At 42.4% G+C, this 13,738-nt stretch overlaps 1 protein-coding gene across 1 annotated transcript in view; it reads left to right on the top strand.

Annotated features, from left to right (window-relative positions):
- The first annotated feature begins 211 nt into the window (after positions 1 to 211).
- The window catches only part of BARX2 (BARX homeobox 2), a 35,611-nt gene continuing 22,084 nt past the window's right edge, over positions 212 to 13,738 (top strand). Inside the window, exon 1 of the mRNA XM_075521172.1 lies at positions 212 to 490. Within this exon, the coding sequence (XP_075377287.1) occupies positions 304 to 490 (187 nt within the window). The 5' untranslated portion in view covers positions 212 to 303. The remainder of the gene's footprint in view (positions 491 to 13,738) is intronic.

The following is a 13,738-nucleotide window of genomic DNA, read 5'->3' as shown; positions in this document are numbered from 1 at the left end:
CGGAGCGTCCTAAAAAGGACGTGGAGAGATGCTTATCGGAAGGTTTATATAGCGGGGGAGCCCGGCGCTGCCGAGCGCAGGGGGGAGCGGAGCAGCAGCCCGGAGCGGAACAGGCAGCGGGGAGGCGGGAGCGGGCGGCGGCACCACCACCACCAGCAGCAGCAGCGGCACCAGCAGCAGCACCACCGCCAGCAGCAGCAGCGGGAGCAGCGCTCGGAGGCGCCGGGCGCCCATGCGCGGCCGCCCGCGGCTCTCGCAGCCCGGCGCAGCCCCGCAGCCCCGGGGCCGGCGGGCGGCCCCGCCATGCACTGCCAGCCGCAGCCGCGTCTCGCCGCGCCCGGCCGCGCCAAGGCAGGCAGGCGGCGCTACAAGACCTTCATGATCGACGAGATCCTCTCCAAGGAGACCTGCGATTACTTCGAAAAACTTTCCCTCTACTCCGTCTGCCCGTCCCTCCTGGTCCGGCCCAAGCCGCTGCACTCCTGCGCCGGTAAGCCCGCTCCCCGCGGCCTGCGGAGCCGGGGGGGGCTCTCCCGAGGGAAGCGGGAGCGAAGCAGCCCCCTGCCCCGGGGGCTTGGAGGATGCGTCGCGGTGGGGAGTCGGGCGCTCAGGCCCCGTTTGCAAGCCAAGCCTCTCCTACCTGGCTGGGGCGAGCAAACCGCTGCGTGTCCCGCTCCTCCGAAGCGAAGGAGGCTCCCCCAGACCCTGTCCCTGCCGTGCACCCGAGTTTTCACGCCCCATCCCCGATGGAGGGGTTCGCATTTGCTCCCGCTCCCCGGGTCTTCCAGGGAAGGGGGGAGATGTCGTTTGATAAATCTTCGGGGCCACGTTGGTAATCTCGGTGCGCAGAGGTGGGAGTCGGCCTCGGGCTTCCTCCGGGGTTCACAAATAAGTACCCAGTGCAAATGATCCCGAGTTAAGAGCAGCGCAGGTCCCCCGGGAGAAAGCGGCCTTCGTCTTGTGCCCCTTGAAACCATCGGTGGGGTTTTCATTGCCGTCTGGGGGAGTACAAAAAAATGAACAGAAAATTTGGAAAAGGAGAAAAACCGCTGTCGAGACACAATTTTTTCTACCCTAAATTCTCTCTGCCTCTGAAACCACTTAGGCCATTTCTAACAGAGATGAGGTGAAAATATTTGTGTTGATTTTGTAGATGTAGACACCACAAATAAATACATACAAATGGATCTCTGTCCGGGGCAGATACCGCTGATTTTAACGCAACAAAATGAGCGATTGGGTCTTGACCGTGGGCCTTATTAAATTTCATAAACAGGTTGGTACCATGTGAGCTTTTAAAAATCCACGTTAAAAGTAAAAATATCATTCTTATAATGCATTCCAGATTTAAAAAAAGAAAAAAATCTTTCTTTTTTCTGGTGAAGTAGGCAGCTTTCCAGATTTATATTCTTCCCATGAGGCCACACTTCCAATGGTGACACCTAATGTCTTAAGAGAATCAGAGGGTGAAACTGAAACTTAAAAATACGTCCTTCAAAAAATCGTAACTGTTGAAAAATATTTGTAAAGGACTACTTCCCGGTAAAATAATATCTATTTCAAGGTCATAAAATTCTATTTTTCCTTTCTCTTTCCTGGGAATGTTCATTTTGCGTTTGTATTAAGTTGTGTTTAAAGATTCAAGGCCTGCACTTAGGCTTAGGTTTGGTGTTTTGTTTCTAATGCTTAGCTGAATGTAAATAAGAAGGAACTTTTCTGGTCTTAGCAGAGCTGTGCTAATATAAAACTTGCTGTTAGGTTACCTAAGAGTTTGACGAGTAGAGTAAACAGTAAACCCTTGGTCCCAGCATAAGTCTTCCTCCAACCTCAATATTTATTTTGTAAATACTAATAATTAAAGATCCAGAAGCGATTAGGAGGCCGGATCAGAATTAAGACCCATGATGACCAACTTTTTGAAAAGGGTTAAGCGAATAGCGTGATCCTCATTCAACGTTTATTTCTTCCGATCGATTTGTGCGTGACGTTCCTTGCCTTCTCTAACTAATTGCTGACGTATTTTTATACGAGAAGATCTGGTTGTTAATCAAGATATTGCTGACAAGGGGATTTTTCCAGAGCTGATCCCTCAATACTGCGTAGACAGTGAAATTCTGTGCTTGGCCAAAATAGGCATGAAAGTCCCAAATGGTTTCAGTGTGTGGCAGCTTGCAGTTACGCGGAGAGGGCCCAATTCTGCTCACATCGGGGTCAATGGCGTGACTTCCACAGACCTCAGGCTGCCAGGAAGAGGAAAGAGGTTGCTATCTCCTTCTGTACCGAAAGAGGAAGCAGAAAAGAAAGCTCCCTTTAGCACCCAAAAGGACTATTAACCTGAATGTTTACCAGCATCCAGAAGCATGCACGACTTAACTGGGCATCAAAAACCATGATCTGAATGTCACGTTTAGGCGAAGGGATCCTTAGCGTTTTTGATGGGTGGGGCGTTTCCCAGCAGCTGTTTTGAGTCTCACCATCCCCATGGGAAAAAAAGAGAGATTTTTTTTTTTTTTAATATGTAGTTCTGTGTCAAGTATAGCGAACATTGTCTTTGCAAGACTAATATATATTCATTAAATAATCATTAATAATCCTCAGATGATTCAGCAGTGGCTTCTGAGTGATGCTAGCATGACTCGTGTGGTTACTGTTCAATTAAAGCCTTATTTCTCTTTGTGCCTGGGATTTTTAATGACTTTGCCCTCAAGATTGTGTTTCCAGCCCAAGCTCTGGCCTGTCCCTGTGTCAGGGTGGGTTGTGAATATCTGCTTCTAATGGAATAAGCTTTAGGGAGTTGCAGTGCTTGGGAAGTGAAGTACGGAGAGAGGTTTGCTTGTAGGTTTAAAACCACAAAAGAAACTGCTGCAAAAGTCCACGCTTCCAAATTGTAAGCCTTCTAAGGTTTATAGGTACAATTGAAGTCCTATACGTATTAGGTAATGGGAACTTTGTTTTGTTATAAAAGGGAGGAAATTCTGTCATTGTCTAAGAAATGGACAGTGGCACAATTGATAACTAAATATGAAAGAATTTGAAAAATACCCGACACAAATCTATTAAAAAACCAAACAAACCAAAACAAGCAAGCAAACAAACAAAAAAAACCCAAACCCACTTACAGGGACTAAAGACTGCAGAAATACAGCACTATGGCATCTAACTTACTGCCTGCGTTTCCTTTGTCTCTTGAGTTAATTGGGAAGGGAGTGAGCATTTAGCCTCTTTGCAGTCTAAAAGAAAGGAATCTTAATCTAAATCAGCAAAATCTACCTTGCCAGTATAGTCATAGCTGGGACTCGGGAGCGTTTGAAGCAGTAATGAGTGATTAGTTACTTCAGCGGAACTTCTCTTCAGCAGCATGGCTTTTTCTCGAGTCAGGAGTCAGATTTTGTAGGCGTTTGCATGGGCTAAAGAGTTACTAGCTCTTTCATCTTGGGTGAAGTCAGAGAAGTCTGGTATGCCTTTATAATTTATTTGGAGCTGAAAGATGTAAGATGTTGTAGTTGTGCAGCATGTGTGTTTAACAACATCCTTTGTTAAGCAAAGGGGAAAAAACATTGGTAACCAAATGGAAAATATTTTCTCTTTTGGCTATGATCAAAGACTAAATATTTAAGCATGTGCAGCTGACCTGGGACAAAACAAAATTGTTAAGTAGAGGGGGATGGGGGGTGGAAGGAGCGTTTGGGACTTTTCCCTGTGCATCGTGAAGGCGAAGACTGACGTTTTAGTTGTGAGGAGCGTTCAGGAGGTCTAACGCGAAGCTCACCGCTCTCACGGGGGAGATTCCCATTGCGAAGAGCTTGGAACGAGCCCCAGCTAAAATTCTTCTTTGGAAAGAAAAATGTCAAACGATCCATCGTTAGCTTAAAATTTGGTATATGAACATCTATTGTGACATTTATTGAGCCAAATAAATAAAGCCATACTCATACTGAATCTGTAACAAAATGCCCAGGTTCTGAGCCATTATGATAACAACAACAACAAAAGATATTTAAACAGAAATATTTTCAGATGGCAGTTAATATCTCTTTGATTTATGACTTTTTGGGTTGTGATGACTTATTGAAAACATTATTTATTTTGTTTCATTATATTTATATTTTTATTGGCTTTTCATATTATGTCATACTTAATTAATTTGTATAAGTAATGATTACAGTGTTAACGTATACTGCGCTTGGTTTGTTGCAGTGAGTTCTGAAGGTTGCTTTTCGAGTGAGCAGAGTCCTATAGGAGTCACTTCTCAAAGTGTCTTTATATAATTTTTCAATTTTACATCTAAAAATATTTGTAGGTGAGTCTGTACCAATTCTGGTTTGTTTCCTGAATTTTTTAAAACCCTGGTTTAGCGATACATTCAAAATCCAAATGCCGTATTTGTAGTGAGGGGCATGACAAAGACTCAAAGGACGTTGTGAGTGTATGATGTTATGAGGTCAAACTGGAAATGTTTCATATTTATCAAAGTAACTAAAATAGCTTGAAAAATAAACACCTGGGGGGGGGCAAAGTTGTGGGCTACCCCTGGTGATAGTGGAATTCATGACATTGTGTATTGCTGATGGACAGTATTGGTCTTGCATGTCCTTTCTAAACTATCCCAATTAAATTAAGATGGCTGAACTGAAAAGAATCACATTGCCTCTTTCAAGAGAGAGCTTTGTATGAGTTTTAGGTTTATTTTAGCAGAAGTTGTAGCGCAAATTATTTGTTATCTATGCTGTGTATTCATTTCTAGCCAGACCCATTCTGGAGCTCATCAAAATACCTCCAATTTGAAATTATCTTAGTGATTTATAACTTAAATTGCAATGAGCATCAGTGTAATTTCATTCCCGTTCTACACCAAGGTTTTTTCCTGGTACATATCTCAGGTAGGACTGCGCTGCTTTCTCTTTTATCTGCTACAGTAGCTATAGTAGAACAACACCTTGCATGAAGGTAGTTTTACAGGTACAAAGATGCCTTATATCGATGTGGTTTTACTTGTCTTCTGAGAGAATTAGCTACTTTGATATCAAATATTTACACTGGTGTAAGGGGAGTTGTGTTGAAGGGGATTGTGCTGCTCTAAGTATATTGAAAAGTGCCACGACTTCTGGAAGTGGACGTAACCTTAATTTTCTCAGCTTGTTGACATCTTTTTGGAAGTTTACTACTCTGCTTGCTAGGCTGTGGACCAAGTTATCTTTAAAGAACACTAATAATTCTGATTTGCTTCCTTGAAATTATTATTTTGGATTTTTGAGTTAGGGTTGCGTTTTTTTTGGAGGAGGAAGAGAATGAGACCTTGGTCAGTATTTGTGCAATCGGGGTTTTGATGTAAGTAGGTATCTAGTATAGAATTGTTCAAAACTTGATTTCTTCTTTTCCAGTTCTTTTGTCTGTCTTCTGGTGTTTTATCTTAGGATGAACTGCTTATCCCAAAGGTTGTTTTTGAGGTGTCAATTTTCCTGGTATATTTGATATTTTCTGGATTAAACTAAATGATACCTGCAACCACTTGGGCTGGCGGGGAATCGTTGCTTGTGCGATAAAGTATGAGCGTTGATATTCCTGGTCCTCAGTCAGTCTTGTCAGCCTTTTTAGGAAACCATGGTGAGAAAGGAGATTTATTGCATCTTAAACCAGCTCAGTTTTTATGTGTGACCTTACAACAAGATTCCTTCTGATTCTGTTCAAAAAGGCCTTTGATATGGGCAAGGTTTGAATTTGCTCTGGGGCATTATTTACAATTGGGGTGGAAGCCATTTCTTGTGCTCCAATACTTGCTGAACCTTTTTCCTTTAAATTGAACAGATACGGTTACAGAGTTCCTGGGGGAAAGCAGGGCACTGTGGGAAAGGAGAAGGGAATCCATGTAGCGTATGTCCCAGCGTGGGGAAAAATGAGATGCCATCCGTTCAAAGCGTGTTATCTGAAACATAACAGCTGGATTAATCCCGTTAAATAAAGCAAATACAAAGTTGTGGGTATACCTTCTACCGCGCTAACTTGAACCTGAGTGTGCCCAGCCTCCCGTCAGCCCTGCATCTTCAGCTGGGGTTGAATTGCCGTCCCCCAGTACACTGCCGACCTAAGGGTTTGCTGTGGCATCCCAGTCATGATCGCAAGGCGTTGGAAAGAGTTTTGGTCTTGGGGTGTGTAAAGTGGGTGCTCAGGAGACCTAGATGTCTTAAACGTGTGCCTGCGATGGCAGGAGCTGGGACTCGATGACTCACGAGGTCCGTTAAAGACCTGTGTCCTAAAATGTATTTGTTGGGGGAAGCAGGCCAAAATGAATATGCTTGTTTATACGGCAGCAGAGAGTGGTAGGTGCCAACTTCCATTGCAAAGCTGTAAGTGTTTCTGTGTGGAAATCTACATTGCTGCAATACTGTTTGGGATTTTTTCTGATTATTTGTGCAAACATACGAAGAAAAAATCTTTTGAAAACTGCCAACATTTATTGGGTTTAGCTTACAAAGTTCAGTAGAATTCTATAGCTTAATAGCAAGAAGTAAAGGCAAAATGATGAAGGAAATCTTATTAATCTTGAAAAATACGTCTATTCCTAATAAATGTAAGATAATTCAGAGGCGACATTACTGCATACAGATCCTAGACGATGCAGTCACGTTTACACTGACGTCTCGGAGCGCTCCTTCTAGAAAAGTCAGAATTTGCTGTCGGGACTGTCTCCCTGCTCCCGTAGCGTGATTTATTCAGCTGCGACCTCAGGGAAGTCTGAGTTTTCTCAAAACTCTCAGCCAAATAACTCCCCATCCATTTTAGCCCTACAAGAACAAGTCTTTCTGGAGCAGTCACGCTGAAGACCAGCTTATCGGCCGAGGTAAACTGAACAAACGCTATAGACTTTGAAAGTGGATTCATCTGTAACTGCTGCAGATGGGGCACAAAACTTAATTTTAAAGAGCTTGACGTTTTTCAGGATGGCTGCCTTGGTTTTTACATGTTTTGATGTCTTTAGTAGAAAACATAGTTCAGAAATGCCAAAAAGTGGCATATGAGGGATAATAATGGGCTGGCTAATAATAACTATATACTGGGAGAAGAGTCTGTCAATTTTCTTTGTCAGATTACATCCAGTATTAGAGGTGGTATTGCAGAAGCAGAGCCAGATCAGAGTCTGAATTTGAAAACAGGTCTCACTTAGACTGAGCAGGGAAATCTGGCTCTAAAGAAGTTTCAGTGCTAGATATTTCAAAATTGGGAATCCGGACTGACTTTTGCTGTCTGTATCTCAGTACTGTTAATAGTAAAAGAAATTAATGAAAGGCAAAACTACATGGAACAAAACAGAAAATCACACCCCGGTGACTGCAGTAAAACCTACTGTGGAAAGTAATCAGCATTGTGGTTGTGGTTAAGCGTGAATAAGCATTGCGGAGGAATGCTATAATAGGAGGTATTAATGAATGTGGGATTCCACTGGGAAAATTGACACCTACACCTTATTTTCTAAAGGCTCACGGCTTGCGCTGAGGCGCAGTTTAAATCTGTCTACACACTGGTTTAGGTTTAAATGCTGTAGATTTGTAAAAAATGCCCTCAATTTGGATGCTGCTCACGGAGGCTGCGCAATGCAGACCTAGTGCCGCAGCTCTCAAGTTGTTGTGATTATTATTTTTATGACTTTTAATTCAACTTGCTACTGTAAACTGCAGGAAAAGAAAGACGCGTCTCATAGAATAAATGTCCCCCAGCGTTGCTGCCTTCTGTACTAGCTGGGTATGAGCAAGGGCAAGAATCGTCACGGGAAGTTGGGGAAAAAGGGGTGAGACTGTTTTGAGCCAGTGAGTTGTGTGAAGCTCCCAGTCAACTCGCCAGGCTACGGGGAACAGAGCAGAGCAGTAGCTAAGGAGACTTTTTGTTTTTTCTTCTATTTATTAGTGTTGAGCGTTACATTTATTTACCAGCTAAGAGTATGGTGAAGGACAGCTCGCAGTATCCTAATCTTGGTGGTGCGTTGATCGGAGTGTTGATCCACCTTCAGAAAGGATTTAATGCTGATAGGAGTGTTGTAAGCAGGTTTGGATGATGGAAAGAAATCTCTGCCTTTCTGACTTTAAGTCGCTTCCATGCCCTCCGTGCAAGCCTGTGAGGAAGGAAGATTTGCACGCAACTGTACGGGATAGATGGCGGAGCTGATCATCTGGAATTGATCTTCACATCAGGAACTGATCTCTGTAGACGACTTGCTCAATACGCTCGCTTGAGTTGTTTCTTGATCCACTGCTGGCATTTACTGGGTTAGAGAGAGGCTCTGCTCTTGCTCACTGTTGCTCAGATGATCTTGATTTCTTGATGCTGATGATTTCTTTCTTATGCTCGTTCCCTTGATACCTTGTCCAGTTAGAGGTGACTGTGCAGCCCTGCTTGGAGCAACTGGAAACTTGGGCTTTGCATTTGCAGACAGTGTACAAAATTTCGCCGCATCAAAGCGGAAATACTAGAAGTAGTCAGAAAAATTGATGTTTTGGTTTTTTGGTAGATGGAAGAAATAATAATCACTTGTCCTTTTAAGTTCAGAGTGAAACAAAATGGTTTAGATTTATTTTGGCAAGTTAAAAGTTTAAAAAGTAGGGGGGAATCAGATCAGAGAAAATACTTGATCTGGAATAAAATATTGAAAACATATCTTCTAAAGGCTGAAACGAAACTTTCTAACGCTTTCCTTTTTTATATCAGACATTTGGCAAAGCAATGAAGTTACTTTCTGTATTGCAAAATTTTCTTTCTTTTTTTTATCTTTTTCTTTTTTGATGAAGTTACAACCAAATGTTTTCAGTCAGCTCTATTTAAGAATTGCTCCAACCGGACTGCAGAAGCCAGAACATGTTAACACGAGCTTCATTTGCTAGGAAATAATAGTTCCTTGGAAAGTTTAGGACCTGGTTTGTGATCTCAGCTGTGTTTGTGTAAGTCAAGGCGAAGTCGGTAACAGAACAGGACCACGAGAACAAGCTAATGGGAGCTGGGCAGTAGACGTCCTCTGTACGCTTTTGCTCGGTGGGGAGCAGAGCACAGCACTGCACCGCTCGGGTGAGACCGACCAAGTTATGCCTCCTGCTCGTGGGCACGACAGCGTCTGCTCACACTGACTTAGACAGGAAAGCGTCCCCTCTTTGCATCGCTCACGTTTCTCGCTCTGCTAGGAAGAGTTTCTGCGCCATGGTGTGTCTGATCTCTCCCACCATGGATTGCATGGGTGAGATGAGCGCGAGAGTTTCAGAGTAGCTGAGTTTCAGAGTAGGCAATAAATCGTGAGGTCATATTAATGCTACCATCCAGGGAAATATTGGAGATGGATTTCTCCCCCCCAGGTTATCTATTATTTCTTGTGTGCCTAGCTCTCTGGGAGAATCTAACTGAGAGGCTTCTAGCCCTTGTTGAGTGATGTGAAATTTCCAAAGCTACACTGTAATGTCATCTTTAAAAATATAGAGAGATTTGGTGTTAGGACCTGGCTAACACAATATTTTCCATCTTCCTCTCATGTAACTTCACGTTTTGACTGATTCTTGGCATCTTCTTCCTCACTTTTCTTGGCCAGAACACAGCTCGGAAGAACACCAAGTTACCAGTTGCCGACATTTCGGACAGGTGTTTGGGTACTCGGCGCTGAGACCCATTTAAGTAACTAAACGGAAGGGTGAAGAACTGCCTTTCCAAAAATAATCCTCCGTCATCCCGAACGTGGACCCCCACACTGGTATCCCAATCTCTTCCAACTGGAGTTAGCACATCCCGGTGTTGCAAATGAAGTTATATACTTGCTGCTGCTTACGTGTCCTCTGAACGTACCCTGGCCTCCAGAGGGGATGAGTCCAACGGGGTGGGGTGATGCTGGCAGAACACGTGCCATGAGGATGCTAAAGGTTTGATTCTGCTCCTAGCTACCTGATGAGAATGCACGAGGGTGGTAGCGTTCTTGGGGTCAACATGAGTTAGTTGTCTGTAAATCTCTCTCTCGGAAGTCTGCCACGGGGAAAGGCAGTCCAGCATCTTTTCCTTATGGACCCCCACACACACACACAAACCCCCCCCGATTAATTTCCTTTTTTTGACTGGCCTGTGCATACCTCTTCGTAGCTGGTACTTTTGTAGAGCATAAATATCTATAGTTTAGTAAGAAGAAATGACTTTCAGTAAAAACAACAAGACATTTTCTAGAAGAGTACCCTGGCATATATGATGAGTGGGACAAGACAGTCTTTTTCTTGTACAAGATTTTTATAAAGCTATGTTTTTGGCAGTATTTATTTCCAGAATATTTGAGCTCATCTAAAACACAAAACCTTGAAAGAACACCACCCTTAACAGCTCCCAGACAAAATCTCTGCTTTGTTTTTTTCATTTTTCTGTAAAAAAATTGCATTTTTTTTCTTTTTTTTTTGAACGAAGGAGAAAAACAGTTTTCCAGAACTTCCTGTATAACAAAAATATAGTTCCTTTTGAAAATGTAATGACAGAAAATTTGCAAATACATGTGGTTCTTTTTTTCGTGAGATTCGGAGCAACAACCTTACAGTGACCTTAAAATGTGTTTGGATGTGCGTATTCAGGTCTTATCTTGTAAATTCTTTAACATGCCAGTGGTTTTTATTCATGTAGTTAGTTGGCTAACTTCAACAGGACTACTCATGCAAAGAAGGATTTGAATTGGAAGCTTTTGTATTTGCCTTCTAACTCTCGTAATCTCACTAGTCATTTTGTGGATTTTCTTCAAAATAAGAGTTTACAATGTAGTCTCAAAGTCATCTTTAAACACTTGGCTTGCCATTTGGCTTTGGATATTTCTACTAATGATTATCTTGCAAGTTACAGGATAGTTAATGCCTAGTTTTCCTGATGATGCAAATTCTTTTTTTTTTTTTTAACTGGGATTTCAGTTTACAGAGGTTGGATTTAATCTGAATTAAATTTTAATAGACATCTTCAGAACTTATGTTGAAGCAAGAACAGGTCCCTGTAGCTTCGCGTGTACAGGTACTTATTGCCACATCTAGTGTACAGCAGCCTACCTTTATACGTTAAAAAACAAAACACGGTTGTGTAACCACAGGCAGGTTGAAGCCTTAATGAAAGCATCTCCTTTTCTTTTACAGGACAGAGAAACGCGTGTGATATGTTTGTGGTTACTTAAATAGGGTATTCCATGACAGATTAACCTGTCATCTTTGAAGCAAAATTAGTAGCGGTGGTACTTTCTTATGCAAAGGATCTACTTGCGTGCTGTACGTATCACGTACGTGTAATTGCATAACATTATACGTCTTTAGGAAGGCCTAGCGCCCTGGCTTGCATTTATTCTTGTGGTCAAAGAGATGAAATATGAAAAGTCCCCCTGAAATAGTAACGTAATCATTGATACGATATAATGATGAGAAGTCTGAAGCAAATGGGTTTTTTTTTGGCCGCAAAACATTTGCGTGAGTTTGTGAATACATTTTGCTTCACCCTTCTGTCTGTTTTGTTCAAAACCTCCTCTTGACAGCTTTGCTAACAGTTCATTTTGTTCCTGCAGTGACTAAATAGTGGAGGAGCTGATATTTGAAGTTTTCTGGAGCAGCAGAGGACAGTACTAGGCAATTTGGAGCTCTGCCGCCTGCTCTCGCTTGTGCTCTTTTGCTGTCCTTCAGCAGATCTGTCTTAGGTTGCTGGAGAGCAGTGAAATTCTCCACTGAGGGACAGGAAGCCATGCCAGAAGTTAGAAGGGTTGGTTTCAGCTTGTTGCAATAAATTACAGAGCAATCATAAATGATGGGAAAGAGTTTGATGAAGTGGGTGAGGAACAATTGATGGATTATTTTAGTTAAAATTACTTAGAGCCCAATCCAACTCCCACTGAAGTCAATTAAATCGTAGTTGGATCGGGGCCAAAATGAGTCAAATTCAATTATGCCTTAACTGTAAACATTTAAAAGCACATTATTATAAGGTAGTTTAGCACTTAAATTACATTAAAACAAAAGCATTGACGAAATCCCAGACTGATAGTATTTCATTTGTACAGCTCTAATGCAAGCCTTTTTCTTGCGGCTGAGAGACAGAGACCTCTTAGGCTGGTGCCTAACCCCTATAGCACCTGTCTGCTCTGGAGAGATGTCACAGCAATTGATACTGTAGATGTATTTCTGTCCATCAGAGCCTAGCTGGCTAGCGATCGCGTGAGGAGAGACGGCAAAGACGACTGAAATGAGATGGTAGAAATCCCAGTGTTGTTTCTTCTAATTGTCAGGATTTAGAGAGCTTATTTGGCTAAGTATCGGCTCATAACCTGCTGAACCTTCTGCATGAGCTAACCTCAAAACTGTAGTGGTTATGGATGTTCATCTTTGTCTCAGCTGAACAAAATACAGCATCCAAAATATTATTTAAAAAGAAATAACCTACATGATAAAAAGATGGATTTATGAATATGTTCAAGTTTAACAACATATGGTGGTGTTTTCAGAAAATCAGGGAGATTCTCTTTTAAATTGTGATTTACAAGCTTGCTTTAAGACAGTTTATGTATTTTTTTATATATATATACATTCAGGATTGATCCTTTTCGTTCTGTCCTCAGAATTTCTCTTCACCATCCCTTTTCCAGCAGGGCGAAGGCATCTCGGGCTGTTTGGAGCAGCTCAGAGTCGGCAGGTATAGGGTTTCCTGGCTTGCATTTGTCTGATGGGGAAGGCTGTCTCAGGAGGTTTTAGCACCGCATCCGAAGTGCCATCCCTAAAGACCTGTCAAAAGCTTGGGACGTGGCGAGCTGTGTATACAACAGGGAATAGCTGTTCACTGGGGTCATTCCTGTCTCTCCCAGCGAACTAAATTCGTCCCCACAGACAGACGATCTCCCAGTCAATGCCAAGCGCTGAAAGGACTGCTGCAGGGTTTGAAGTTGGTCTGGTTTGTTTTCTGTCTTCGTAAGCAGCTGTGTTTAAAATGAAAGATAGGGCCTGATCCTCCTTTTCGCTAAGGCCACGACGTTGCTCAGGCTCTGTGAAATGTCTTTGTGGTGGATGGAGATGCCGGACGTTTGCGGAGCAGTGAAAGGGCAGAAAATGGGACGTGGGTGGAAACGAAAAAGATCGACTTGACTGCATGCACAGCTAGCGCAGGAGTGTTGGAGTGTCTTCAGAGCTGTTTAGCTGGCTAAATGGACTTGATTTTCAGTCTGGCAAACTCAGTTTGGCAAATTATTTCCTTTTCTCTTGTGCTGTCACAGTTTTCATGGTTGTTTTGCCTTTTTTTATATCCTTTCCTATGTTCCATGCGTTTCTATTAATAGCAGGATCAATTAGTAGCTTCCACTAACACTAAAGAGCTTGCGACTATGAAATAGAAATTTCTGTCCTTCAGAGAAGGGTGAAAGTGATATCCATCCAGCAGTGTTAATCAGGAAAAAGCGATAAAACCATGATAAACATTGATTGATATAGGACTTCTGTGGCACAGACTCAGCTTAGGAAAAAATACTGCCTGTTTTCTTCGCCATCAGTAAACAAAGACGCTACCACAAAAGCAACGCAGACAACTTGATAGCTATAGTTGATGATCTGTGGCTTTACTATGTTTGAAAAAACTGATTTCTGTGATCCATGCCTTATCCTTCCTTCTTAATATTAGCACGATTAGTCATGTTACAACTTGTAAAAATGCATTAAAATCAGTTGACAGCTATTTAAAAACTGAGCATTACTATTATCTATTCACAGATATTGACTGCTTAGTACAG

This window comes from Mycteria americana, chromosome 19 (genome assembly GCF_035582795.1).
Source record: "Mycteria americana isolate JAX WOST 10 ecotype Jacksonville Zoo and Gardens chromosome 19, USCA_MyAme_1.0, whole genome shotgun sequence".
Taxonomy (NCBI): Eukaryota; Metazoa; Chordata; class Aves; order Ciconiiformes; family Ciconiidae; genus Mycteria; species Mycteria americana.
This window is presented reverse-complemented; position numbering and strand designations above follow the sequence as displayed.